Below are 23,629 nucleotides of genomic sequence, written 5' to 3' on the forward strand. Positions count from 1 at the left end.
AGAAGGGTAGGGGCAGAGAGAGAGGGAAACACAGAATCTTAAGCAGGCTCCAGGCTCTGAGCTGTCAGCACAGAATACAACACAGGGCTTGAACTCACAAACCACGAGATCATGACCTGAGCTGAAGTCAAATGCTTAACTGACTGAGCCACCCAGGGTCCCCAAGAATTTTTTATTATAATAGACCTCTGAAGTAGAAGCAATTTAACTTTAGTTGCTTCTATATACACCCCACAGGGGTTTCAAACCTGAGGATTGTGAACTTGGGTGGGAAAAAAAATCTCTCTTTTTACTTCCAACTGAAATTTATCATTTCCTTCATTTATAAATGTAGGCTGCTATTCACAAAACTATTGTCACCAATAGTAATTACAGGTATCCTATATCACATACAATTCTTCAGATATTTTTGAAATATCTTTTACAAGTAACATAACTTCAAATTAGGATAGTTCTCAGTTCTCATTATTTAATGAATTAATAAAGTAGCATATATTTCTATATCAAAAATTTGTGTGTGTGTGTTTACAGAATTGATCATTATATTTCAATGTAATTGGATTCCTTAAACCTTTTTTATTTTAATGTCACTTAATTATTCTGGGAAGAGATCCATCGGTTCACCAGATTGCCAAAAAAGGGCATAGAATAAAAAATGTTAAGGAAAAACCTGTGCAATAAAAAATCTGTCCACTCACAGACTACTTACTGGGCACCTAGGTGGCTCAGTCAGTTAAGCATTGAACTCTTGGTTTCAGCTCAGGCCGTGATATCACGGTTCCTCAATTGGAACCCTGCATCGGGCTCTGTGCTGACAGCATGGAGCCTGCTTGTGATTTCTCTCTCCCTCCATCTCTGCCCTTCTCCGGCTTGCTCTCTCTCTCAAAAGATAAATAAATAAACATAAAAAATAATGAGACTACTTACAAATTTTAAATCTTTCAGTTCTGTTTAATGAGTGTTTTCAAGGATAAGAGAGAGAAAGAGGGAGAGGGAGAGAGAGAGAGAGAGAGAGAGAGAGAGAGAGAGAGAGGGAGAGATACCATTTAAAATATTGCAGAATAGGGGTACCTGGGTGGCTCAGTCGGTTAAGCGACTGACTTAGGCTCAGGTCATGATCTCATGGTTTGTGAGTTTGAGCCCAGTGTCGGGCTCTGTGCTGACAGCTCAGAGCCTGGAGCCTGCTTCTGATTCTGTGTCTCCCTCTCTTCGCCCCTCCCCCACTCATGCTCTATCTCCCTCTGTCTCTCAAAAATGAATAAAAGTTAAAAAATATTTTAAAAAATTAAAATAGGGGTGCCTGGGTGGCTCAGTTGGTTGAGCATCAGACATCAGCTCCGGTCATGATCTCACGGTTTGTGGGTTCGAGCCCTGCACCCAGCTCTGTGCTGACAGCTCCAAGCCTGGAGCCTGCTTTGAGTTCTGTGTCTCCCTCTCTCTCTGCCCCTCCCCATCTTGTGCTCTCTCTCTGTCTCTCAAAAAACAAATAATAAAAAAAAATTTTTTGATTAAAATGTTGCAGAATAGTGTCCTCTGTGTACCAGAGCTTTCCATGACAAATAGAAATCTAAAACAATGATAGTTGGAAAACTACCTAATAATAATCATAGTAAAAGAGTCTTCATGCAAAGCTGAAATTTTTAGGCACTATCATTAGTGAATTATAGAGTGTGTTGGGTTTGCAAACTATTCCGTAAGGGGAAAAGTTCTCATTTTGTGTGAAGTTATTTCTTACCATCTGTTTAAGAGTCTGTATCCTGCTCATTGAGGATCCTCACAGCCATCCTTTAGAGCTGCTTTTCTTTAGCAAAGACATCAGCTGCATCCTTCCTTAATCCTTAAATTAAAAATGAGGGCAGGAGAGGTTAAAAAAAACTTATCATGTACTGAGTCATGAGTGGAATATCAGAAAATATGGGTGTTTTCATCATTGTTTAGCTTAGAAGTTCTGTTGAGTTTATGACAGATTTGTTTTACTGCCAGGATGGCAGAAATGACAGTCCTATAGTTGTATCATTGGAGTATCCAGACACTGTGCAGAATTACAGATGTAAGGCTAATGAGGTGGCAAACAAAGGCTTTCTGGAGTGTTGTCAATTAGAGGGTGTTCTACAGCTGCAAATAAATATCTGAATATGCCGGAAATGATAAATGTTCACTTTGCTCTAGTGTCCTTGGCCAAAGTTCTTCATCCTCAAGGGAAAATTGCAAGCTCATTTTTCCTTGGAGCATTTAAGACTTTACATAAAGATCTCGTAAATCTTAATTTAAAAAACCATTTTAAAAAGTTATCTTTTTAAAGCCCAATTTGCTTATAAGTAAGTTGAGCTTTCATGATGAGGATATATCTGACTGCAGCTCCATGGAATCATTTTCTTAGCCAGCAACAGCTGTGCTGTTCTTTCTAAATAGTAATAATGCTTCTATATTGCACTTGTCTTTTATTGTTGAGGAGGGCTTTTGGTGCCTTTATTGAGTTACTTTGAGAATAGCCTGATTTTTTGGGGGGGAATGCACAATAAAATAGAAGTAATTTGAATTTTAATATGCCTTCCTTGCACCATTAATTAAAATGATTTATGTTTGGTTGCCTCCTCGAAATAGAGTGTGATGTTAGTACTTACAGCTTCCATGGTGATGTTTTCCAACAGAACATCATTTGCGAAAACAGGGTATCAAACTCTCCCTGGTATTAGTTTATTTGCTTTGACAGCAGCACCTTTACTTAACTCTTGGCAAAATACACTCTCACACTCTTCTTCCCAATCCCCATTTGGCACTTTAAGTTATATTTATTGTCCAGACCTCCCACCAGCTCTTTATTTGTTCAGAGTAGGAATCTTTGATCATTGATGAGTGTGTCAAGGAGAAGAGGAAAGGGAGGATGAGATAAATCAGACCGTATTTTGATCTGGATGATGAAAGGATCTAACCTGGTGAGATTCAGGGGAAAAAAAGTCCCAAATACGAATGTAAGAGAACTTTGTGTTTATGCACTTCAGAGGAAAGACACCACACTTGCTCTCTGATCTTATCAAAAAGAAAAGGAGAATGAAAGGAAGACCCCATATATTTCAAACAAACTTTTCTAAACACTGAGAGTGACTTCTCTATTGTTTGTGGGCTCTTAGTCGCTTAGATGACATTGCTGATAAATTGGGCATTTGTTTTTGTCACTGGCAAGAATCAGTCCTGAAACACGACTTGATCTACAGGCGTTGTACAGTATCTTATTCTTTTTTAATCCAAGGCAGTTCACTGTTGACAGTTCTTTTCACTCTTTTCTGAATATTGGAACATATGATTGCATCAAGCTGGCTGCAGGCTCCAGTGCTGACATTTTCTAGCGCAAAGAATGCCCACATCACTCGAACATTTGAAAAGTGTTAATGAGCGGATCAAAAGGACTGTTGCCTGAAGCAGCTAACTTTTTTTTTTTTTTTAAGAAATCGGCTCTCCTCCAAACTGAAATCTTCATTCTAGCAGCTAAGTAGATGAGATGTAATCCTCCCTGATGATGATAATAACAAATGAAAAAAAAAAAATTGGAGGAGAATCAAACTCTACATATGGTTCATAAAGTGGTGAAAGTGTTTTCCAGAATCTTCAATACAGAACTAAAGGATGCTAAGTGGAAAAAATCCTGGCAACTAGGCAATATTATGCCTTTTAAAATCTGCAAATTCTCATAAAATATGGTGCATATGAATACATCCTTTTCTGAAATGGATGTGTTCTTGCACTATTTAGTACAAGAATGGGATTCTCATGACTGTTATTTTTAATGTATTTACATTGACAGTAAGGTTTCCTTTTCTCCTGCACTAGTGTTACTGAAATGTAGGGATATCAGTTGGACACAGATTTTTGCCATTTTGGCTTTTGAACCAAATGGCTTCAGATTATTTTCACCGTCTTTGGTTACTTATGAGAGCCTGTAATAGAGTGGAGGGGGGGGAACATTTTGAAACATCACATAAAAGCCGTTTTATTTCTTGTTCCAACATTTCTAGGTCAGTGATGTTGGGCATATTAATTAACAAGTTATGTCTCTATAAAGTGGGAATGATAACCTCTATCTTTCATAGTTACTATAAGGTTTAAATTAAGCTCTATCTCTCTCTCTCCCCCCCTACCTACCTACCTACCTACCTACCTTCTTATTCATCCACCCGTCCATCCATCTATCCATCCATTCATGCATTCTAGCAATTAACAGATACTCAACACATCTTAGGTCTTTTTTCTTTTCACCCTTCCCCTTTGTAGTCCAAACCTTATTTTATTTAAAAAAATTTTTTTTAACATTTTTTTTATTTTTGAGAGACAGTATGAGCAGAGGAGGGGCAGAGGGCAGAGAGAGAGGGAGACACAGAATCTGAAGCAGGCTCCAGGCTCTGAGCTGTCAGCACAGAGCCCGATGCAGGGCTCAAACCATTGTGGGATCATGACCTGACCCAAAGCTGGAACCTCATCCGACTGAGCCACCCAGGCGCCCCATTCCAAACCTTATTTTAAATGGATGCCATGTGGCAGAGGAAGTTGAACTCAGAGTTTGGAGATAGATGGACCTGGGTCCTGGATTTGAGTCCTAATTCTGTTTTCTCTTTGTGCATCGCTAGACAAGTTATTGAAATTAGCATCTCCCTCTCCTTATATTTAAAATGTGGGCAAGTATGGAAACTGCACAGGGCTACTATGACAATAAGGGAAATATAGAGCATGTGGCATATTGTAGCACCAGTAAAGGGTGGTTGCTGTTAATAGTCATAACAGCACAGAGATGAGCCTGAGCTCTGGTTCAGTTTCTGAAGGTGCTATTCATTGTGGTGGTGGTTGTGTCCCTTAATTTACGAGATCAAAATTTGATGTAGACAGAGTTTTAAGGGGTGTATTTCCGTTGTTAACAATGTAGAAAATATACTTGCTAGAATTTCAGAATCAATTGAAATTTATAAGTCATACATTTAGTCATAAATAAGATTACACATTATCGGAAAAACAAACCCTTATGTTCTTTTCTGGAACCAGGTGGATACAAATGCATGTTGATATATGGCCTACTTAATTATGGAAAGGCCTAGAAGCAAAGACCTGCTGGAAAAAATGTGATACATATTTTTTAAGTGTTCTGTCAGAATTTTCATGTTGGAAATGACCTACAATTAATCAAATTTATTTCCCAGATGAAGAAAGTTAGGATGGTCTAACATCTTCCCACCTGCCATTTAGTTAATTAGTTCTCTGATTTTATTGGTTGAAAGAGAAATTTGATGCTTCATTTTTTTTTGAAACTAGCAGTGTTTTAGTTTCATGGGAACCTGTGTCTATTTGCTTATCATTTATATATTTTTTCTCAGTAGTTTTCTTTAAATGTAGAGGTTGGCTACAAGCCTTTGTGAACATCCTCAGCTAGCTCCTTCAGGTTACTTACAATCATATTTTTAGTATCGCTATTCTCAGAGCACTTTCTGAGGAACTGGTGATACTTGTAAAGAAGGAGAAATGATTGTTGCCCTTAAGAAGTCTACACTCTTATGGGGTAATTGAAAAATTCCCAAATAAACATATAAGTCCAAGCTAATGCAGCATGAATGATTCAACTGTGCAGCAACATTTATTTTTAGAAGTTTTCAAGATTTTAGATAAAGCAGTAGAAAGTTGGGGGAATGGTTCCGTGAAGGTTGGATGGGACTTAACATGGAAATGGGCATTTTATTTGGGTCAAGCAAAATAATCTTCACTTTTTCTGGAGTAGCGATGCACATAGGGATGTTTGTAGATAGGATGTGAGGGCATAACTGCATCATACTGATGCATTTGAACCATGAGAATAAAATTGCTGGTTCACATATATGTCCTGTACTGAAAAGAAGCTTTGGTTTTCCAGGTTGTGGCTTATAAAAAAATGCAAAGATGCCTCTTGTGAGTCTGTTGGCAGTGGTCATATGAAGAATTTATATTAAAACTCAATTTGCCCGTATAAACACTAAAACTAGATGCTATGCAGGATAATGAATATGACAAGTATGATGTAAAAAAGGATGAGTCATGGAGGAAGATTTTTCAGTAATTTTCAGGAGGATATAATATAGAACCAGTTTGGGGATACTGTTTATGTCCTCAGAAATATGTATAAAAGTACAAGATGTATAGGTAATAAGCAGAGCAAATATGAAATCTTTATGAGGAAATGAAAAGGAGTTCAGATACAATGTACTCACACTTAGTGGAATGAAATATGTACCTTGGTCTTTTTCTAGTGAAAAACTCTAGGGAGTACTTTAAGGTAATTTGCAAAGCTAAGAGTAGAAGCATCATTTATAAGGATCATCCAGTACAATTCACTAATTCAATGATTTCAATTGTGGTCATTGGAACCATTGATCCATTTTGACCAGAGAAACACTTAGGCTACTGTTAGAAAAATATACCTAGTTACACAGGTTAGAATGAGGGATGGTCGGAGATAGAAAAACAAGATAAATGTCTAGTTTAAGTAAGTAGAGCATGTGGACATTGATGCCAAAAAATCTATGGCAATTATTGACTACCAATCAATGTTATCAGTGTGTCATTAGTTAAAATGCATAGAATTGAAGTAAACACTGGTGAGGGTGCATCTGTTTTATGTGAGTACCATATATTTACTTATAATGGCTTGGTTACACTTAAAATGCTATTATCAGTTCTGGAAAGCCCGCTTGGCGGTATTGATCAAAAGAATATGTACTAAAGAAATGGACCAAGATGACTGAATAACTCAGAACCGTTGCATGAAAAATTGTTGTGATGTTTAGCTTCCAGATGAGTAGGCTCAGTAGATATATGGTTATTATCCTAGTATTCAAAAATAGGAACTGCCCTCTTCTGGAAGAAAGATTAGTTGTGTGTGTGTGTGTGTGTGTGTGTGTGTGTGTGTGTGTGTCCATCTGAGTGTGTGTGTCCACATCCTAGGATCTGGACTAAAGAGTGGAAACTACAGAGAGAGAGGCGCTTTGGCTTCTTTGGGGTGGGGGGATCTTCCAAATGATGCAAATTATTTGCCAATGGAATGAATTGCTTCGTGAGGTAGTGAATTTCTCTTTATTACGGGAATTCAAACATAGTTGGACTACAACTTGGTGAGAGGTTGTCAGAATCTTGAAGTTTTGGTTGAATGTGCATTGGAGAAGTTGAAAAGTGTACTAGATATTTTTAAGGTCCAGAGAATTATGAGTTTATGATTTTAGGTGGAAATAGTGGGAATAGAATGCAAAGAATCCTTCCTTCTTCCCTTGTTCTTCCTCTCCTTCCTTCTTTCCTTCCTTGTTTCCTCTCTCTTTGTCCCTTTCTCCCTTCTTTTTTTTCTTCCTTTCCCATCTCCATCCTTTTCTTCTCCTCCTAACTTCCCTTTATTCCTTCCTTCCTTTCTTACAAAATAGAAAACCTATTTTGGGCCAGACAATTTACTAAGTGCTGGGAATGCACTGAGGAACAAAGCAGACATGAATTTCCAAATAGGCATTTATGCATCTGAGGGGAATCTTACCTGCATTGGGAAGATTGGGGAAAGTCTTGGGTGGGAAGGTGAGGGACACAGAGAGAGAAATATTTCAAAAAATCTATTGGACATGGTAAATGATTTGGTGAAGTCATATAGAAATGAAGAAGAAATTATTGATTATGCAAAAATTTTGAGGCTGCAACTGGAAAAAGTAATTTACTTGAAAGAAACATGGAAGAAGAGTTGGATTTTCGAGTGCGAAATGTTAATAGATACAGTTTTTACTGATTGCGTTTGGACATGCAGTTTGGATAATGATATGTGGCACTTTCTTTCTATAAATGCACCTGTAGCTTGATAACCTTCACTTTGTTTTAAATCTTATCCTCCACTGGCATTTATTTCTGGGCTAACTGTAAAAATTCACAACTTTTTATCCTTCAAAATTACTAAAGAGAACCGAAATTTTATATTGCTGATAAAATAAAATTGAATTAAATAAAAGGGCTAAATAGAAATAACAGCATTGTTGGTAGCATTCGAAGTTTTAAATAAGTTAGAGATTCAGTCAAACTGTCAAATAACTGTCTAGTTACATCTATGTGGAGACTGGATCTATCTGAAATTTAGATCCAAACTAAAATTTGATCAATGAAAATATTATACATAAAGAAAAGTAAGAGTTGGTTCTCTCAACATTATCAATAGCATTGCATATTAAAAACCTTTCACTATGGAAAATCTCAAACATATAGAAAGAGAAAGTCTAAAATAACGAATTCCCTCATGTCTCTTTCACTCAGCTTCAATTGATTCTCAATTTATGGCTAATTGTATTTCATCTGTAATCCCTTCCACTTACCCATCCCAAATTATTTTGGTGAAATATCAGAATCATATCATTTAATCTGAAAAGTTTTCAGTATATATCTTTAGAAAGATGAACATTCTTTTAAAACATACCCATGACTACAGTAATATACCTAAATAGTAATATAATTCTTTGACGATACTCATTTTCAAAATTATTATTTTAATCTTCTTAAAAAATTTAAAACAGGGGCGCCTGGGTGGCACAGTCGGTTAAGCGTCCGACTTCAGCCAGGTCACGATCTCGCGGTCCGTGAGTTCGAGCCCCGCGTCAGGCTCCGGGCTGATGGCTCGGAGCCTGGAGCCTGTTTCCGATTCTGTGTCTCCCTCTCTCTCTGCCCCTCCCCCATTCATGCTCTGTCTCTCTCTGTCCCAAAAATAAATAAAAACGTTGAAAAAAAAATTAAAAAAAAAATTTAAAACATAATTGAAATATTTGACATTAAGGTGAAGCAGTTATATTTTCAAACAGTTTTTCCTCTTTGTCTAGAGACTTGGAAGTATGTCTAAATTATCAGAAGCCATTGAGACTTGGTCAGTAATTTTCTATCACGATGGTGTGAAAGTCTAGCTACCTCAGTACTGGTACAGGTCGTTTAGATTAGATCTTAGGCTTCATTTCTATCACTTAAAGAATCGGCCATACACAATGTCATGAAAGAATATATTGAGTAATGATTCACAGAAAAGGCATCTTCGTTAAGAATGTCTGTTTCTAGCTTAAAGGGTGTGGAAAGAGAAAATGTTAATTTCCCCGTCATCTCTTCCAAAGCAAGCTAACTTGTGCATTTTAAATTCATGGAAAAGTCAATGAGTCATAGAAGGAAGATGTTGCTAGTAAATTCCTGCTCTGTTTGAAGGGGCATACTGTAATCTAGTGAAAAGTGGTTGCATTTTGACATTAGAAGAACCATTCAGTGAAACTTTGTGCAAGGTATTTGACAATTTTTGATCTTGTTTTTCACCCGAAAAATGAAGCTACTAATAAGTCTATGGCCTAAAGCTAAAAGGAATGAATGCATATGAAGGAGTTTTGTAAATCGTTAGGTGCTTTTTATTTAGTGCTGCCTAACAAACCACTCCACAACCTAGTGTCTTCGAGCGACAAGTTCTGTGGAAACTGGCTCAGGCTAGGAAATTCTTACTCTGGGGTTCTCTTATGTGATTGCGGTCCGGTGGCAGCTGGACTGGAGTCTTCAGAAAGCTCAACAGACCTCCAGGTCTGAGAGAGCCATGCTTGGCACTTCAGCTGAGATGGTTGGCCAGGCACTTCTCTCATTACCCAACCTTTCCATAAGGTTATCCTGGGCTTCCTCCTGGTCTGATGGTCTCAGGATAGACTTCCGACATAGTAGCAGGCTCCCTGCAGAGTGCGTGTTCCAAGGAAGAGGGAAGTGGAAAAGCTTCTTTTGACCTAGCTGCAGAAGTCACGTGGTAGCACTTGTACTTCATGCTAGTCAGTCAGAAGCTAGTTACAAGCAAGCCTGTATTCGAAGGGAGAGGCATACACATGGAGAGGCAAGGATCACACGGCACTACCAATATTTCATTAGCACTACCACATTATGTTATTTAATCTAGTTATTTATATACATCTTTGCTGTCTCCTTCCTATGCCACCAAAGTTTTTACATTTGATTTTTTTTTTTTTTTTTTTTTTGGACAGGTTATCAAGGATCCTCCTCCACCACCACCTCCTGCACCGAAAGTGGTAAATCAGTGCCTAATAAGTGATGTGGATATTTTTTTCTGTATTCAGATACTATCCCCAAATATGATCATTTACTTTGTTTTTAGACAACGGTGATACCTGTCATTGACTTTTGAATTTATGAAAATTCATTGTTATTTTTCATCTTCTTATGACTTCTTTCATGTGCTTGAGGAATAGAACCTTCAAAAAATGACAAATATAGCCTGGCCTTGAGGATCAAAAGCGCATAGAAACTTACTTTTCTTTTTATGTCAATACATCAATAGTCCGGATGTTACTTATAAAAAGTTGTAAGATCCAAGCTGACGGTTTAAAGATGCTATTCCTTTCTTCAAGATGATTCTTTTATATTCCATTCTTTGTTAGCCAAAATTGAGTTAGTATCATGAAATATGGAAGGTAGTGGTATAGTACATTTTCAAAACTTTGCAACTGCCTATCTTTTTAGTACAAATTTTGCAGTTTAACTTCAACATGTATGTTGATGTTTTAAATGATTATTGAAATGCTGTTCTAAAGTTAATGTCTTTTTAAATATGAAGTGATGTATAGAACTGGAAAAATCAATGATGCTCATAGTTAGGGAGCAACTTCTGGTGATCTGGTGAAATAATGGAGATTCCTAAAATCGGAAGGGCAGGAGTCCTTGTATTCTGTAGAATTCCACTTGAAATTTATGCATGTAAGCATAAGTACATCCTCATGCCCTCTACGTAATTGTTACCACATTTCTTTCATGTCAGTGGCATTATTTGGAAGAAACGTTTAAATGTGAGTTAGTTCTGATGAAACAGTATTTTAAGAAATTAATTAAGCCCGTGTTTAAAAACTTGTATCTACCCAGGAAGAAGAAGAACCTCTGCCCACCAAGAAATGGCCCACGGTGGACGCTTCCTACTACGGTGGCCGAGGGGTTGGAGGAATTAAAAGAATGGAGGTTGGTATCTTTAAAAAAGAAAAAAAAAACCAGAAGCTGCTAATCTGAACGTGTAATTCTAGAACTATTAAACCATGGAAACTGTGCTTTTCACAATTTAATAATACCGTCCAATTTTATTTAACACTGGCTCTTTTTTGGATATAATTTTTTTTCTATGGGATCATCCTGGCCGTTTCAAAACCATTCAAGAAGAACTGACTTCATTTAGTCAAAGCATCGCATTGATAAGATGTTTGAACTCTAAAGGGCAAAACAAAGTTAGGGTTTTTCTCACTATTTTGGAAAAAATTACTGCAGACAGCATCAATTTTGTAGAAGCCAGCCACTTAAAGTTGCAACAATGCTTTTCTTTGAAAAGATCCAATAGTTATGTACTGTTTAGAGATAAAAATGTTAAAATATTCAATGGTATGGGTATGACCTTATCACAAATGTAAGGAAGCACATTTAGGCTTTTTTTTTTTTTAAACAGCTTTTAGTTATCACTTATGAACAATTATAATTAACTTAATTTATTTTTTTAAAGTTTACGTATTTATTTTGAGAGACAGAGAGAAACAGACAGCGTGCACCCATGAGCAAGTGCAAATGAGCATGAATGGGGGAAGGGCAGAGAGAGATGGAGAGAGAGAGAGAGAGGGAGAGGGAATCCCAAGCAGGCTCTGTATGGTCAGCACAGAGCCTGACATGGAGGCTCGAACTCAGAACCCATGAGATCATGACCTGAGCTGAAATCAAGAGCCTGATGCTTAACCGAATGAACCACGTAGGCACCCCCATCATAGTTAATTTTAAATATCACTTACAGAATGTATTAAACTTTTAAATTTTTTTTTAACTTTTTATTTATTTTTGAGACAGAGAGAGACAGAGCATGAACGGGGGAGGGGCAGAGAGAGAGGGAGACACAGAATCGGAAGCAGGCTCCAGGCTCCGAGCCATCAGCCCAGAGCCCGGCGCGGGGCTCGAACTCCCGGACCGCGAGATCGTGACCTGAGCTGAAGTCGGACGCTTAACTGACTGAGCCACCCAGGCGCCCCTGTATTGAACTTTTAGACTGGCTCAAATTGAACTTTAATATTATATCTTCAAAATGAAATGTGGTCTTCTTGCCACCACAGAAATAGTTCTCAAAGTGATAGCTTAATTAATAATAAGCCATTATTGCCAGCACTGAGCCCTTAGCAACAGTGTAGACAGGCCAGCATCCCACCTCAAGGAACAGTTGGAGGAATTTTGTCATTGATAGGCTGACTTTATTATGAAACACAGATCCTGGCATTTCTTTCTTATTAGTTACCTTTTAACTTTACTTCTTGATAAGAAGGAGTTTTTATGTGCTCTGCAATTATTGTGTATCTCCTACCACCATATCTGCCTTGTCGTGTCACTGCCAGCAAAAACCAGTAAGCCAATTAATAAACCACCTCACAACGGTTGCAGTTTTCTCTTTTTATACTTTTCTATAAAATTCAGATTCCCTAGGAGAGTTTCCCCTTTTCAGAATAAATTTCAGTATTCTTCCAAAGAAGTGGTTACTCAAGCCATCTGATAGTGATTCTCACTTTCTTGACCACATTAGATGTTAAAGTAATGCACACTTTCCATAAAAGCATGCCACTGTATTGCTGAAATATCCACTGAGACAGGTACGTCATTGCTAATAAGCCATGGAAAAAGGAGATGCAGGAAGCTATTAAGTTTGTCTTTTGGAGGAGATAGTGCGTATGTGTTTTCTTGTGAGTGATTGAGAATATCAAACAGTCCACAAGAACGTGGCTATGCTAGCTTTTGTTGCCTGACACAGAACCAGGAACATTTCCTTCTGCTTACTTTTGTCGTGTCATTCAAGGCTTGGAGGGGTGGGGAAAGAATAGACTATGTCATCTAATGTATATGAAAAATAAACTTGGAGATAAAATAGTTACCTTTGGATATCCTAATATTGTCTATCTCAACTTATTTTTAGCTTATTTCACCTCATTCCAAAATGTGCATGTAAAAAAATGTGTGCAAGGGGAAAAAAGTTTTGACAAGACATACTACAAAATGTTAGTAGATTTCTCTGGATGGAGTGATTTTCAGTTTGTGCTGTGTATTTCCCTATTTTTCCTAACTCATTTGATGATGAGCATGCACTACTTCAGAGTCAAAATAATACATTTAGTTTTATTTTGAAATCCACACATATAAAATACCACATGACCGTGAAATAAGGATATGCTAGTAAGTGAGCCTTAACTGAATAATGTTCTTGCTGAAAAAACGAGGAATTATGCCAGATTTTTGTGAGTCCAATATTCCAGTGTACCAAAGATTGAGATCTCTTTCTAAAGGGGGGGGAAAAAAAAGCATACACATGAGCTCCTGAAGGGGTCCCGAGTTCAAAGGAATAATATTGGTTTATGATCAAGAAAGCCAAAGGCTCATGCACATTCTTGAGTAACTCACATTTCAAGTTCTAAGAGTTATTAACTCTTAATATGTGAAACGATATTGCCTGTCCTTTTCAGTTTAAGAAAACTTATGAAAAGGACCCACTTTTAATGATTGGGGTGCATTTTAGCTTTGGACAATTTTGGCTACATTGTATAGGGTATTCCATACATAGGGTATGTAGGTATATAGGGTATTCCATACATAGGGTAAATAGGGTATAGGGATGGAAATGGGAATGAGAAAAAATGAGAAAGGAAATGTGAACATTACAAAAGGGAAACAATACGTAAAAATACACAATAAAAATTGAATCAAGAATTAAGCACCATGAAACTTTCTCAAACCTGATCATATTTAAACTTAGGGAAAATAGAAAATTTAATCTGTTTTAAAACCATGCCTATTTAAGCCTGGAAAGTATTTTCCTTAAAAAATACCTCTAACTAGGAAAAATAAATGGAATTCTAGAAGTTATGTGCACATCTGAATTACAGAACAAATCTTCATAACTAATGTTATTTTAAGGCAGGATAGGGATTTTATGTAGATTTTTTTTCTTACTCTTCCTTTAAATTAAATATTTAAACGTTACGGTAATGGCAATTTGCAGAACGCTGGAACTGAGCTGATGTTAATAACAGCTGTTAGCACAACTGATCCACAATACCTAATGACTTCAAATGTGTGTTTCTGCCAATTCAGCGTGAAACTGTTTTTGTTTCTTTTCTCAATTCTAAAATTGCTCCTTTATGATACAACCTCCTAGTCATCCAAATATACCCTGGCAATTATGGAATTTTATTGTTTATTATGAAAGCCAAGTAGAGTTGGAAGGATTTAGCTATCAAGCTTGCACTTATTTTTTTTTTCCATAGTAAAAAAGCCAGGTATATTAATTCTGCTAAAGTTCCCTTTAGCAATTTATTTGTCTGTTTTTTTTTAATCCTTTTGTGACTATCTTAAAGTGGTTAAACTAAAATATTAAAATTTATACAACTAAATGTATATATATATTTGCTGGCATACCTTGTTTTATTGCACTTTGCTTTATTGTACTTCACAGATACCATGTTGTTTTTTAGAAACGGAAGGTTTGTGGTAACCCTGCATTGAGCACGTCTGTCAGCATCATTTTCCCAACAGCATTTGCTCACTTTGTGTCTTTGGGTTATGTCTTGGTAAATTCTTGCAATATTTCAAACTTTTTCATTATTACTGTATTTGTTCCGATGATCTATAATCAGTGATTACCACTTGCTAAAAGTTAAGATGACAGAAGCTTTTAGCAATAAAATATTTTTACTTAAGGTACATACATTGCTTTTTTAGACATAATGTTATTGCACACTTACTAGACTACAGGACAGTGTAAACATAACATTTATATGCACTGGGAAGCCAAAAAATTCATTTGACTCATTTATTACGCTATTTGCTTTATCGTGGAGGTGTGGAGCCAAATGCGCCATATCTCTGAGGTTATGCCTGTAATTGCTTGGAGAGTTTTAGGAAAAATCTATGAAGTATTTCCCAATTTTAGACTTTGAAATTGAATGGGAATTATTTGTTTTGTTCTTTGTATGATGGTGACGATGAAGGACCAGTTACTTTAGGAACTAACACTAAGGATTCAACTAATGAATTTCCTTTAGACCTCAGCAACTCTACTTCACAGAATATAGTCTTTTAATAGTTGAGTGTCTAGAAATACATTGAGTCAGAACTCCAGTTCAACAACCTTCTTCATGTTCTTTATCTGAGAACGGTGCCAGTGATAATTGGAGAATATGATTACCATTACGTCTAAGATACCAACTGTGCAAGCGAGCCTGGAGAGCTGTGTATGTTAAGTCTATAAGTTCTGAATAGATCTAACCTTTATCTACTTACATTTTTAGTTTGAATTACTTTTCTGAGTTATGACATTCATTTGTTTACTTAATTGTGTATATTTTTTTGTTTTCTTTCTGTTTTTTTTTTCCCTTAAAATTGAGACTTCACAACTGCCAGAATAATATCCTGGTTGTAGAGGGTTTTGTTTTGTTTTATTTTTGTTTTTGTTTTTATTTTTTTAGCTCAGGTTAGCTATATTTAAAGATTTCATAAGTTTTAGTTTATCTAGGTGAAGACACTGTGATTTGAAAGAGAAGGTCATTTCTCTGGAAAGAAAACCAACTACCTAGCTCTAAAGGTTTAATGGTGTTTAAAACAATTTTAACAACCTCATAAAGAACATTCTAGTACCACTGATCACACTGAAAGATACAGATACATTTTAATGACTCAGCAGGGTCTACTTGAAGTTGAAAGCCTGTTCTAAAATTGTAGTAAAAAAAGGTAAAAACATCTAAGTAAGCCTTATCGAAAAGCCATGAACAGTTCTTCCTGTGAGCAGTAATCATCTGTATCCCTACCCACTAACTCAGGTCATTAAAATGCTTTAAAAAGTGCCTAATTTTTTTTTTCCTTTGTAGAAATCATTTAACTCTGGTGAATCAGCGTGCTCTGGACAAGGCTTCATATTTCTTTTTAGACCTTCACTTATCTTATCCTTATCGTCTTTGTTAATGTCCTTGCTTTTTGTAGGACTTCTCCACTGCTCCTGGTTGGACAAAATCTTTCTCCAGGAGTCACATCCTATTCCCATACCTATACAGTGGTAAAGTTTAGCTCAGATTTAGCTCTTAATTCTTATTCATTGAAGAATAAAGAAAACAATCATTTGACCCTATAGTTTTTCAATCTCTAGAGCTTTCAGAGAAGGAAATACCCTAAAATGTGTGGAATTCTCTGGTGCCTCTGAATTTTTCTTTTCAAAGCAGAGTCTTTTCAGATTTGCCTTCCTCTCAATGAAGAATTGACCTGTCAAATAACCATACCCAAATAAGCATCAGAACTAAAGACTAAAAGCTACTTTACAAAGTCAAGTTTTACAAATTAAAGAAAAAGTGTATGTAATGATTTTATGTGTACAAATATTTTTTAAGAGACTTTTTTTTTTAAATGTTTTTATTTATTTTTGAGAGGAAGAGAGGGAGAGAGACAGTGCGTGAGCTGGGAAGGGGCAGAGAGAGAGGGAGACACAGATTTTGAAGTAGGCTTCAGGCTCTGAGCTGTCAGCACAGAGCCCAACACAGGGCTTGAACCCACGGACTGGGAGATTATGACCTGAGCCATAGTCAGACATATAATTATTTTACTTCTAAAATCTAAATGTTAAAATCATACTTTTTGATTTAGGCAAACTTGACGAGAATTTTGGAAGGAACAGCTTACTCCTTTGTATAAAATACAAAGTTTTTTTACAAAGTTGTAAAATACATGTAAATTATATTTGTAAAATTCAAACCTATTTGAAAGGTACTTATTTCAGACTGCTTACGTTCAAATCCCTGCCCTGCCACTTGCTAGCTGTGTGACTTTGGACATATCACTTAACCTTTCTGTGCCTCAGCTTCCTCATCTGGAAAAGAATATAGTACCTATACTGTCTATTCCATTGCATTTTTGTATGGATTAAATGCAAATTGGCACATGGTAGCCATTCAGTAAATGTGAATTGTCATCATCATCTCTTTCCCCCAGTGCCATCAGTACATATGGGTATGTATTTAGCTAGAAGAGGAACATACCTAATTTAGTCTCGGAAGAGGAGAAATTGAGAGTTAGTATACTACTCATCTGTTTATTCCAAGATGGTGAGCCAAAAGACCATCTACTAAATAAGAGGTTGTTCTTCTAGGACACTCTATGTCTGATACAAGTATTTCCCCATTGTTTTGAAGGTCCGTTGGGGTGATAAAGGATCTACTGAAGAAGGCGCGAGGCTAGAGAAAGCCAAAAATGCTGTGGTGAGGATTCCTGAAGAAGTTGAGGAACCTGTCAGGCCTAGACCACCTCGTCCCAAACCCACGTACCAGCCTCCTCAGACAAAGTGGTACACACCAATTAAGGTAGTTGTTTAAATTTTGTATGATTTAACTGAGAAACCGTAACTAGAGAAAATGTGACTTCTTCAGCTCCCCCAAGCTCCCAACTGTCTGAAGGAGGACCAAGGTACATCAAGTAGCAGACATTCATCATGCATTCTAACTGAATGCTGCTTTCTCGGCAATAAGAACCTCCATTTTTGTTATTATTTGTTTAATTTAGTAAAGAAAGGAGAGAGAGACTAAGACTTTACCTTCTTCATTGTAACTGTCTGTTTATTTAGTAAGTAGAGGTTGAATACGTCCACTAAGAATTTGCAAATCATGTTTCCCTTTAGGGTCGTCTTGATGCACTCTGGGCTTTGTTACGGCGGCAGTATGACCGGGTTTCCTTGATGCGGCCTCAGGAAGGAGATGAGGTTTGTATGTGGGGATGTGTTAGGAAAGAGCAGAGTGCTTGGATCAGTATAATGAAGGTAGGGAAATAATGATCAAAAAGAATTTAAAGCCCTCATCACACTTGAAGGAATCATCGTCTTACATGTTCCTATTACACGTTCCTATTACATAGGGTGCTTAATAAGTTATTTTCTATTGTTGCACTATATTTGCAAGTCAAGGCTCAACACAAGTCCCTTCTCAAGTAGTATGTAAAAATTGTGGCCTATTGTACACATACTTTCATATGCACACTTGTTGCTTCAGCCTTTGACTTGGACGACATCACATTCTGAGGTTTTCCAAGGTGGGAAGAACAGACTGAGGACTAGTAGCAGACATATGTCCTAGCAGACTAGGACAGACTGAGGATCCTTTCTCTGGCATCTACCAGCAGAGAGGCCCAGGGAACATAGGTGAACTTCATTCACATCAACTTCAGAGGACTTTAGGTTCATTCAGGTTTGATAGGCTATTTTTTTTTAAGATGAATGATTAATGACACTAATATTTATTTTACAGTGCCAAATTAAGTTATGTTTAGTGTTATATATTTTAGCTTGGTGCTTAACATACAAAAACATTTAAATCCTTAAAATTTTACTTCTAGGAAAATGGGGGTCATTTAAAAAACCTCTGAGCTCAACTATTTAGGAAATACAGTTTGAGACTTCTCAACAGATCATTTACCCTTTGCTTGGACCATAGGTAGAGTGAAGCAGGTGGTTTATGGAACAACCTCGTTCATTTCCAGACCACTGTAGTTAATAGAAAGTAAACTCTATTTACTCTTTAATATGCCAGACTTTCACTATGTGTGTCTTAAAATCATTGTTGTGCATCTTCTTAGTTTTCTGTTCCCCAGATTAGACATTAATTTATTTGTTTAATAATTTTCACCTGTACAAGTGTTGGGTATTGTGATAGCACTAAAGATGTATTAGCTGACAAAAGCAGGCAGTGGTTCTAACATTCTTGCCAATACTGTATATATTCTTTTCACTCTTATGATTAAAATTTAGTTTTGTCTTTCATCATTTCTACTAATTCTGATTTAATTCAGTAGTTTTTGAATTATATATGTGCCTTAGTAATGACATCAGGTACTAGTGAGGGGTAGATACAAACTGTAGCCTTCGCCCTTAAGAAACCTAAAACTTGTCTGGGAAACAAGACAGCTAGGAAAGAAATATTTATTCCAGAAGGTGATCTGAGCCACAGTATAGGTAGTTATCAAGTACTCTTGAGTGTACAGAAGGAAGAGAGATGAACAAGTTCTGGAGGAACTTAGGAATGCTTCTTCAAAAATATAGGTCTTCTGGGGCGCCTGGGTGGCGCAGTCGGTTAAGCGTCCGACTTCAGCCAGGTCACGATCTCGCGGTCCGTGAGTTCGAGCCCCGCGTCGGGCTCTGGGCTGATGGCTTGGAGCCTGGAGCCTGTTTCCAATTCTGTGTCTCCCTCTCTCTCTGCCCCTCCCCCGTTCATGCTCTGTCTCTCTCTGTCCCAAAAATAAATAAAAAACGTTGAAAAAAAAATTAAAAATATAGGTCTTCTATCTTTAAATATGAGTAGGATTTCAACAGGTGGAGTTAGGTGGAATGAGCTTTTCCATGGATGAAACATCAGGAACAAAGTCTCTGAGGCAGCCAAGAGCACAGTGATTCGTGGATTACTAGTCTGAGGGTTGGGGATTGAAACCAGAATGATAGGTTGGGAATAGAAGAGAAGAAATCTTTTGAGATTGAGCACAGTAAATATTGTTATTGACAAAGCCAACCATGTGACTCTGTGATATTTGTGCCAAAAATTCTACACCAATCATAAGGCATACATAATCATAGTACATGTTGGGTCAACTTTATAAAAGACTGTACAATAACTGAAATACTTGTACATCTTTTGACCCCAAATGTCCTGTCTTGTTCTCTTGTTACCCATGTCCTCTCCCCACCATACTTACTACTCTTCAGATATGTTCAGTCCATTTCCTTGAGTATGCACACTCTCTCTTGCTTTCTTTTTTTTTTTTTAATTTTTTTAACGTTTATTTATTTTTGAGACAGAGAGAGACAGAACATGAACAGGGGAGGGGCAGAGAGAGAGGGAGACACAGAATCTGAAACAGGCTCCAGGCTCTGAGCTGTCAGCACAGAGCCCGATGCGGGGCTCGAACTCACGGACCGTGAGATCATGACCTGAGCCGGTCGGACGCTTAACCGACTGAGCCACCCAGGTGCCCCATCTCTTGCTTTCTTAACTCCAGGTCAAATAATATTATCCAGAAAATAATATTTAATTGTTTATATGAAATCATGATTGCATGGCACCATGGCCATAATCTGTATGGACATTCCAACATCCCACAAATTTGATTTTAAAAAAGAGAGCAACAATATTTCTTAAGTTCCAGTACCTTTTTACCTTTAGAGTATCTTTCATTTTAGAAATAAAAGTGATTCACCTAGGAAGAAAATGACCTAGAGGTAGAAATAGAATTAGGATATGGAGCATATTTTGCACTGCTAATTTTGATGTACATTTGGTGTAGGATATTAAAATGGGATGATTTGCTTTGGTAAGGCTTTATTTATTCATGAGAAGCAGACTGGCTCACCATTACCTTCTACTTACTATGGCTAGTTAAGCCCTCAAAAACTAAATGGACTGAACTGTACAATTTTCACCAATTCAGTGTATGTAGACATGGTTTGTCTCCCAGGATTACATGGAGTAGAGAAAATTTTAAATTTAGGAGAGTAAGATATTCAAATGGCAGAGGCCTCCACTCCTCTGGCTATTCTTCATGTTGAATACTCCAAGTAGGCCAGAATAGAATCATTGAAGGAGTAAATTAGTCTTGGGAGGTTTTTTTGATAGCTTAAAACCATACTTACTAGTGACTGGAGGCTGTAGCATGTGGCTGGGTAAAATCCTATCTTCAACTTTACTCCCCTGAAGCCAATCAGTACCTAATTAAACTCAGACTACCCAAACTACTCATGAAAGGTTTGATACATGTGTGTGTACAGCACACATGTATACAGTAAAGACAATCATTGTCCTTCCAAACTTATTACTTTGATTTCACAAATCTATTTTTCCATTAATTTTTCCCATTAAATAATAGGGAATTGGTAAATAGTATTGTATCAGTGTAGGTATATTGATTCCCACAAAAACCGTTCGCATATGAAATAATGCACTGGAAAAATGTTATTAGCTAGTCAAGGACAATCTTTTTAAAAGAAACTTTCTTATCAACATACAAATTGGTGAAAAATTTTGCCAATAATTTTGTTATTTTCCTGTGCTCATAAAATCTTGTGCGTGTTTACCTTTGATTATACTTCTTAGAAGTATTTGTACAATGTCATACGAGGCATGTGTGTATATATGGGCAATTTGTACGTTGTAGAAATTAAGAAGACTTTTGGAAGAATTGTCTAGTCGTTGGAAATGGATAGTTTGTTTCATATTGTCAAGGAATAAGCAAGAATGGTTTCTCATTTGTGACTTTTAAAGGAAATAATAGTCTCTTTCTTAAAAAAAAAAAAGGCAAAACAAAGTTAGCGCTGCTTGGGAGACAATAAAACAATTGTTTTCAGGTTGTGGCTGATGGTTCCAAAATAACGGAACCAATGCCTAGTCAACAGCACGTTTTCCACCTTGGAAAACAATCTTGTCATTTATTCATAAGTTGTTTACTGCAGATTCTGCCTCTTGAGAGTTTAGTTTAATAAACAAATCAGCGTACGTAGAACTAAACCCGGAGTCAAGCACATTTACTCTGCAAGTCGCGTCACGCTGAATTTCAAGCCAAATGTTCTCCTTTTATGGCTCCGGGGCCGCACCGGGCTCATTTGCAGAAGAATTCACTGCTGAATTGAAGTCCTTGATCAAGTAATTGAAGTTCAGGCATAAAGTATCAAAGCGGCGCGAGAAATCTCTGGCCCGTCCCTCGCTCCCGCTCGCTTTCCGCGCCGCCAGCTCCTGCGGAGGTGGCGGGGTCCGCGCGCGGCGCACAGACCAGGCACGGGCTTTGATTGTGGCTGCAACTCCTCTGAGTCATGAATGTTTCAGCGCGCGGCGCGCGAGGTTAGGGCCGCGCGTCCAGGTGTAAGCTAGCAGGTTGTCGCCGACATCTGTTTGCAGCAGCGGCAGCGGCCTCCCCAGCCCGCAGCGAGCGGCCGGATTGTCAGCGGAGGTAGTTGAGAGCGGCAGAACCATTTTGGTCTCACACTCGCTGCCTGGAGGCCTGAAACACCAAAGGTAGGAGTGGGGGTGGACACAGCTGCGCTCCCAAACTTGCCTTAGGCACAAATAAAGAGATCTAATGCAGTTTGACTCCGTTGCGGTGGGGAGACGAGGACAGAAAGCCACTTCAGAGACAACTTAACGCTGCAACATCTGCCGCCAAGTTTCCAGGGAGTGACGGGGGACAGCAGGTACAGATTGAAGTCTCCACATAAACAACCTCCATTAAGCCATGGACTCTTTTGAAGGGCCTCCATCAAACATGCTGGAGTCCGCAGCAGGAGTTTGTTTGGTTTTCAAAGCGGTGTTTTGTTTTTGCAATAACAAGGTAATTTATAAATGATGCATTACCACGCGTTCTCCTTTTTCATTTGAAAAGTGAGAGTTGGAGAAGCAGAAAGGCAAAGAAAGAAGAAAGCGCGGCACTAGTTTTGGAGTTGTTCCACAAACCAATTAAATCTCCAAGGAGCTTCTTGGCTGTGATGGAGGTTATGTTAACCTTCAGACCGCAATCCCTCATTCCCCAGTAAGCAGACATAAATTTATACGCTGCAATAGAAGAACCCTGATAATAGTAACACCCATAAAGCGCATCCACTCTTTGCTTTTAAACTTTTTTTACTACTTGGGGTGAAATGAAATTAGATTTTTTTCAGATGGATGTAAATTTTTAGCAAAACAAAATTGAGAAAATTCTATTCGCTTTAATTTCCTATTTATAAAAGACTTTACTTAATGCCTATAGTTGGATAGTAAAAATACAATTGTTAAGTCAAAAGTAAGAAGTGCATGTTCAAGGAAACATTTTTCTTTCTGAGGGGTTTTTCTGCTCTCCCACCTAGATTCAGCCAGAGAAAAATTCAAGAACGTGTATGCTTTTCAGTGGCAGTATTGCAAAAGCTCATAGTTGTGCACACACTCATGTGACATAATTAGAATTGGTTTAAACATTAGTGTGACAAAGCTCCAGGGTACAGTAAGATAATATTTTATGGTAATGTAAACTGTTATTATTAATAAAGTTTAGGCTTCCTCACCTGAGGAAATACCTGCAAGGCTACTCTGAGATAAAGAAAAGGTGCTAACTCAGAGGTATCCTTTGGAGTGGGAATAGCCAGGGAACAATGGCCTAGGGAGACCTGCTAGACTGTGGCAAAGTTTTCATCAGTCAGTAGTGAAATAAGCAACAGAAGTGCATAGTGAGTTTCCAATTAAGCTAAATTTATGCTGAGAGGACTTTTATTAATCGTACAGATATAATTTTCAGTTTTTGAGATGATTGATGGTAGCTGCTTTAAAAGACAAAGTCCATTTTGACAGAAGCCAATGTCAGTCCTCCAATTAAAAAAAAAAAAAAAATCTGCAGGGAAAAAGAATCCCTGAGAACACAGATAGCACAGGCTCATTTAAAAGGCACCAGAGAGGGGCGCCTGGGTGGCTCCGTCGGTTGAGTGTCCGACTTCAGCTCAGGTCATGATCTCGAGGTCTGTGAGTTCTAACCCCGCGTCGGGCTCTGTGCTGACAGCACAGAGCCTGGAGCCTGGTTCAGATTCTGTGTC

General features: G+C 37.6%; 1 protein-coding gene across 1 annotated transcript in view; it reads left to right on the forward strand.

Moving 5' to 3' along the window:
* The window catches only part of ANTXR2 (ANTXR cell adhesion molecule 2), a 157,836-nt gene that overhangs the window by 82,805 nt on the left and 51,402 nt on the right, over window positions 1–23,629 (forward strand). Inside the window, exons 13-16 of the mRNA XM_040480279.1 lie at window positions 10,023–10,067; window positions 10,915–11,007; window positions 17,235–17,402; window positions 17,717–17,797. Coding sequence (XP_040336213.1) covers window positions 10,023–10,067; window positions 10,915–11,007; window positions 17,235–17,402; window positions 17,717–17,797 — 387 coding nt within the window. The remainder of the gene's footprint in view (window positions 1–10,022; window positions 10,068–10,914; window positions 11,008–17,234; window positions 17,403–17,716; window positions 17,798–23,629) is intronic.

This window comes from Herpailurus yagouaroundi, unplaced genomic scaffold (assembly GCF_014898765.1).
Source record: "Herpailurus yagouaroundi ecotype Mexico unplaced genomic scaffold, PumYag 28, whole genome shotgun sequence".
NCBI lineage: Eukaryota > Metazoa > Chordata > Mammalia > Carnivora > Felidae > Herpailurus > Herpailurus yagouaroundi.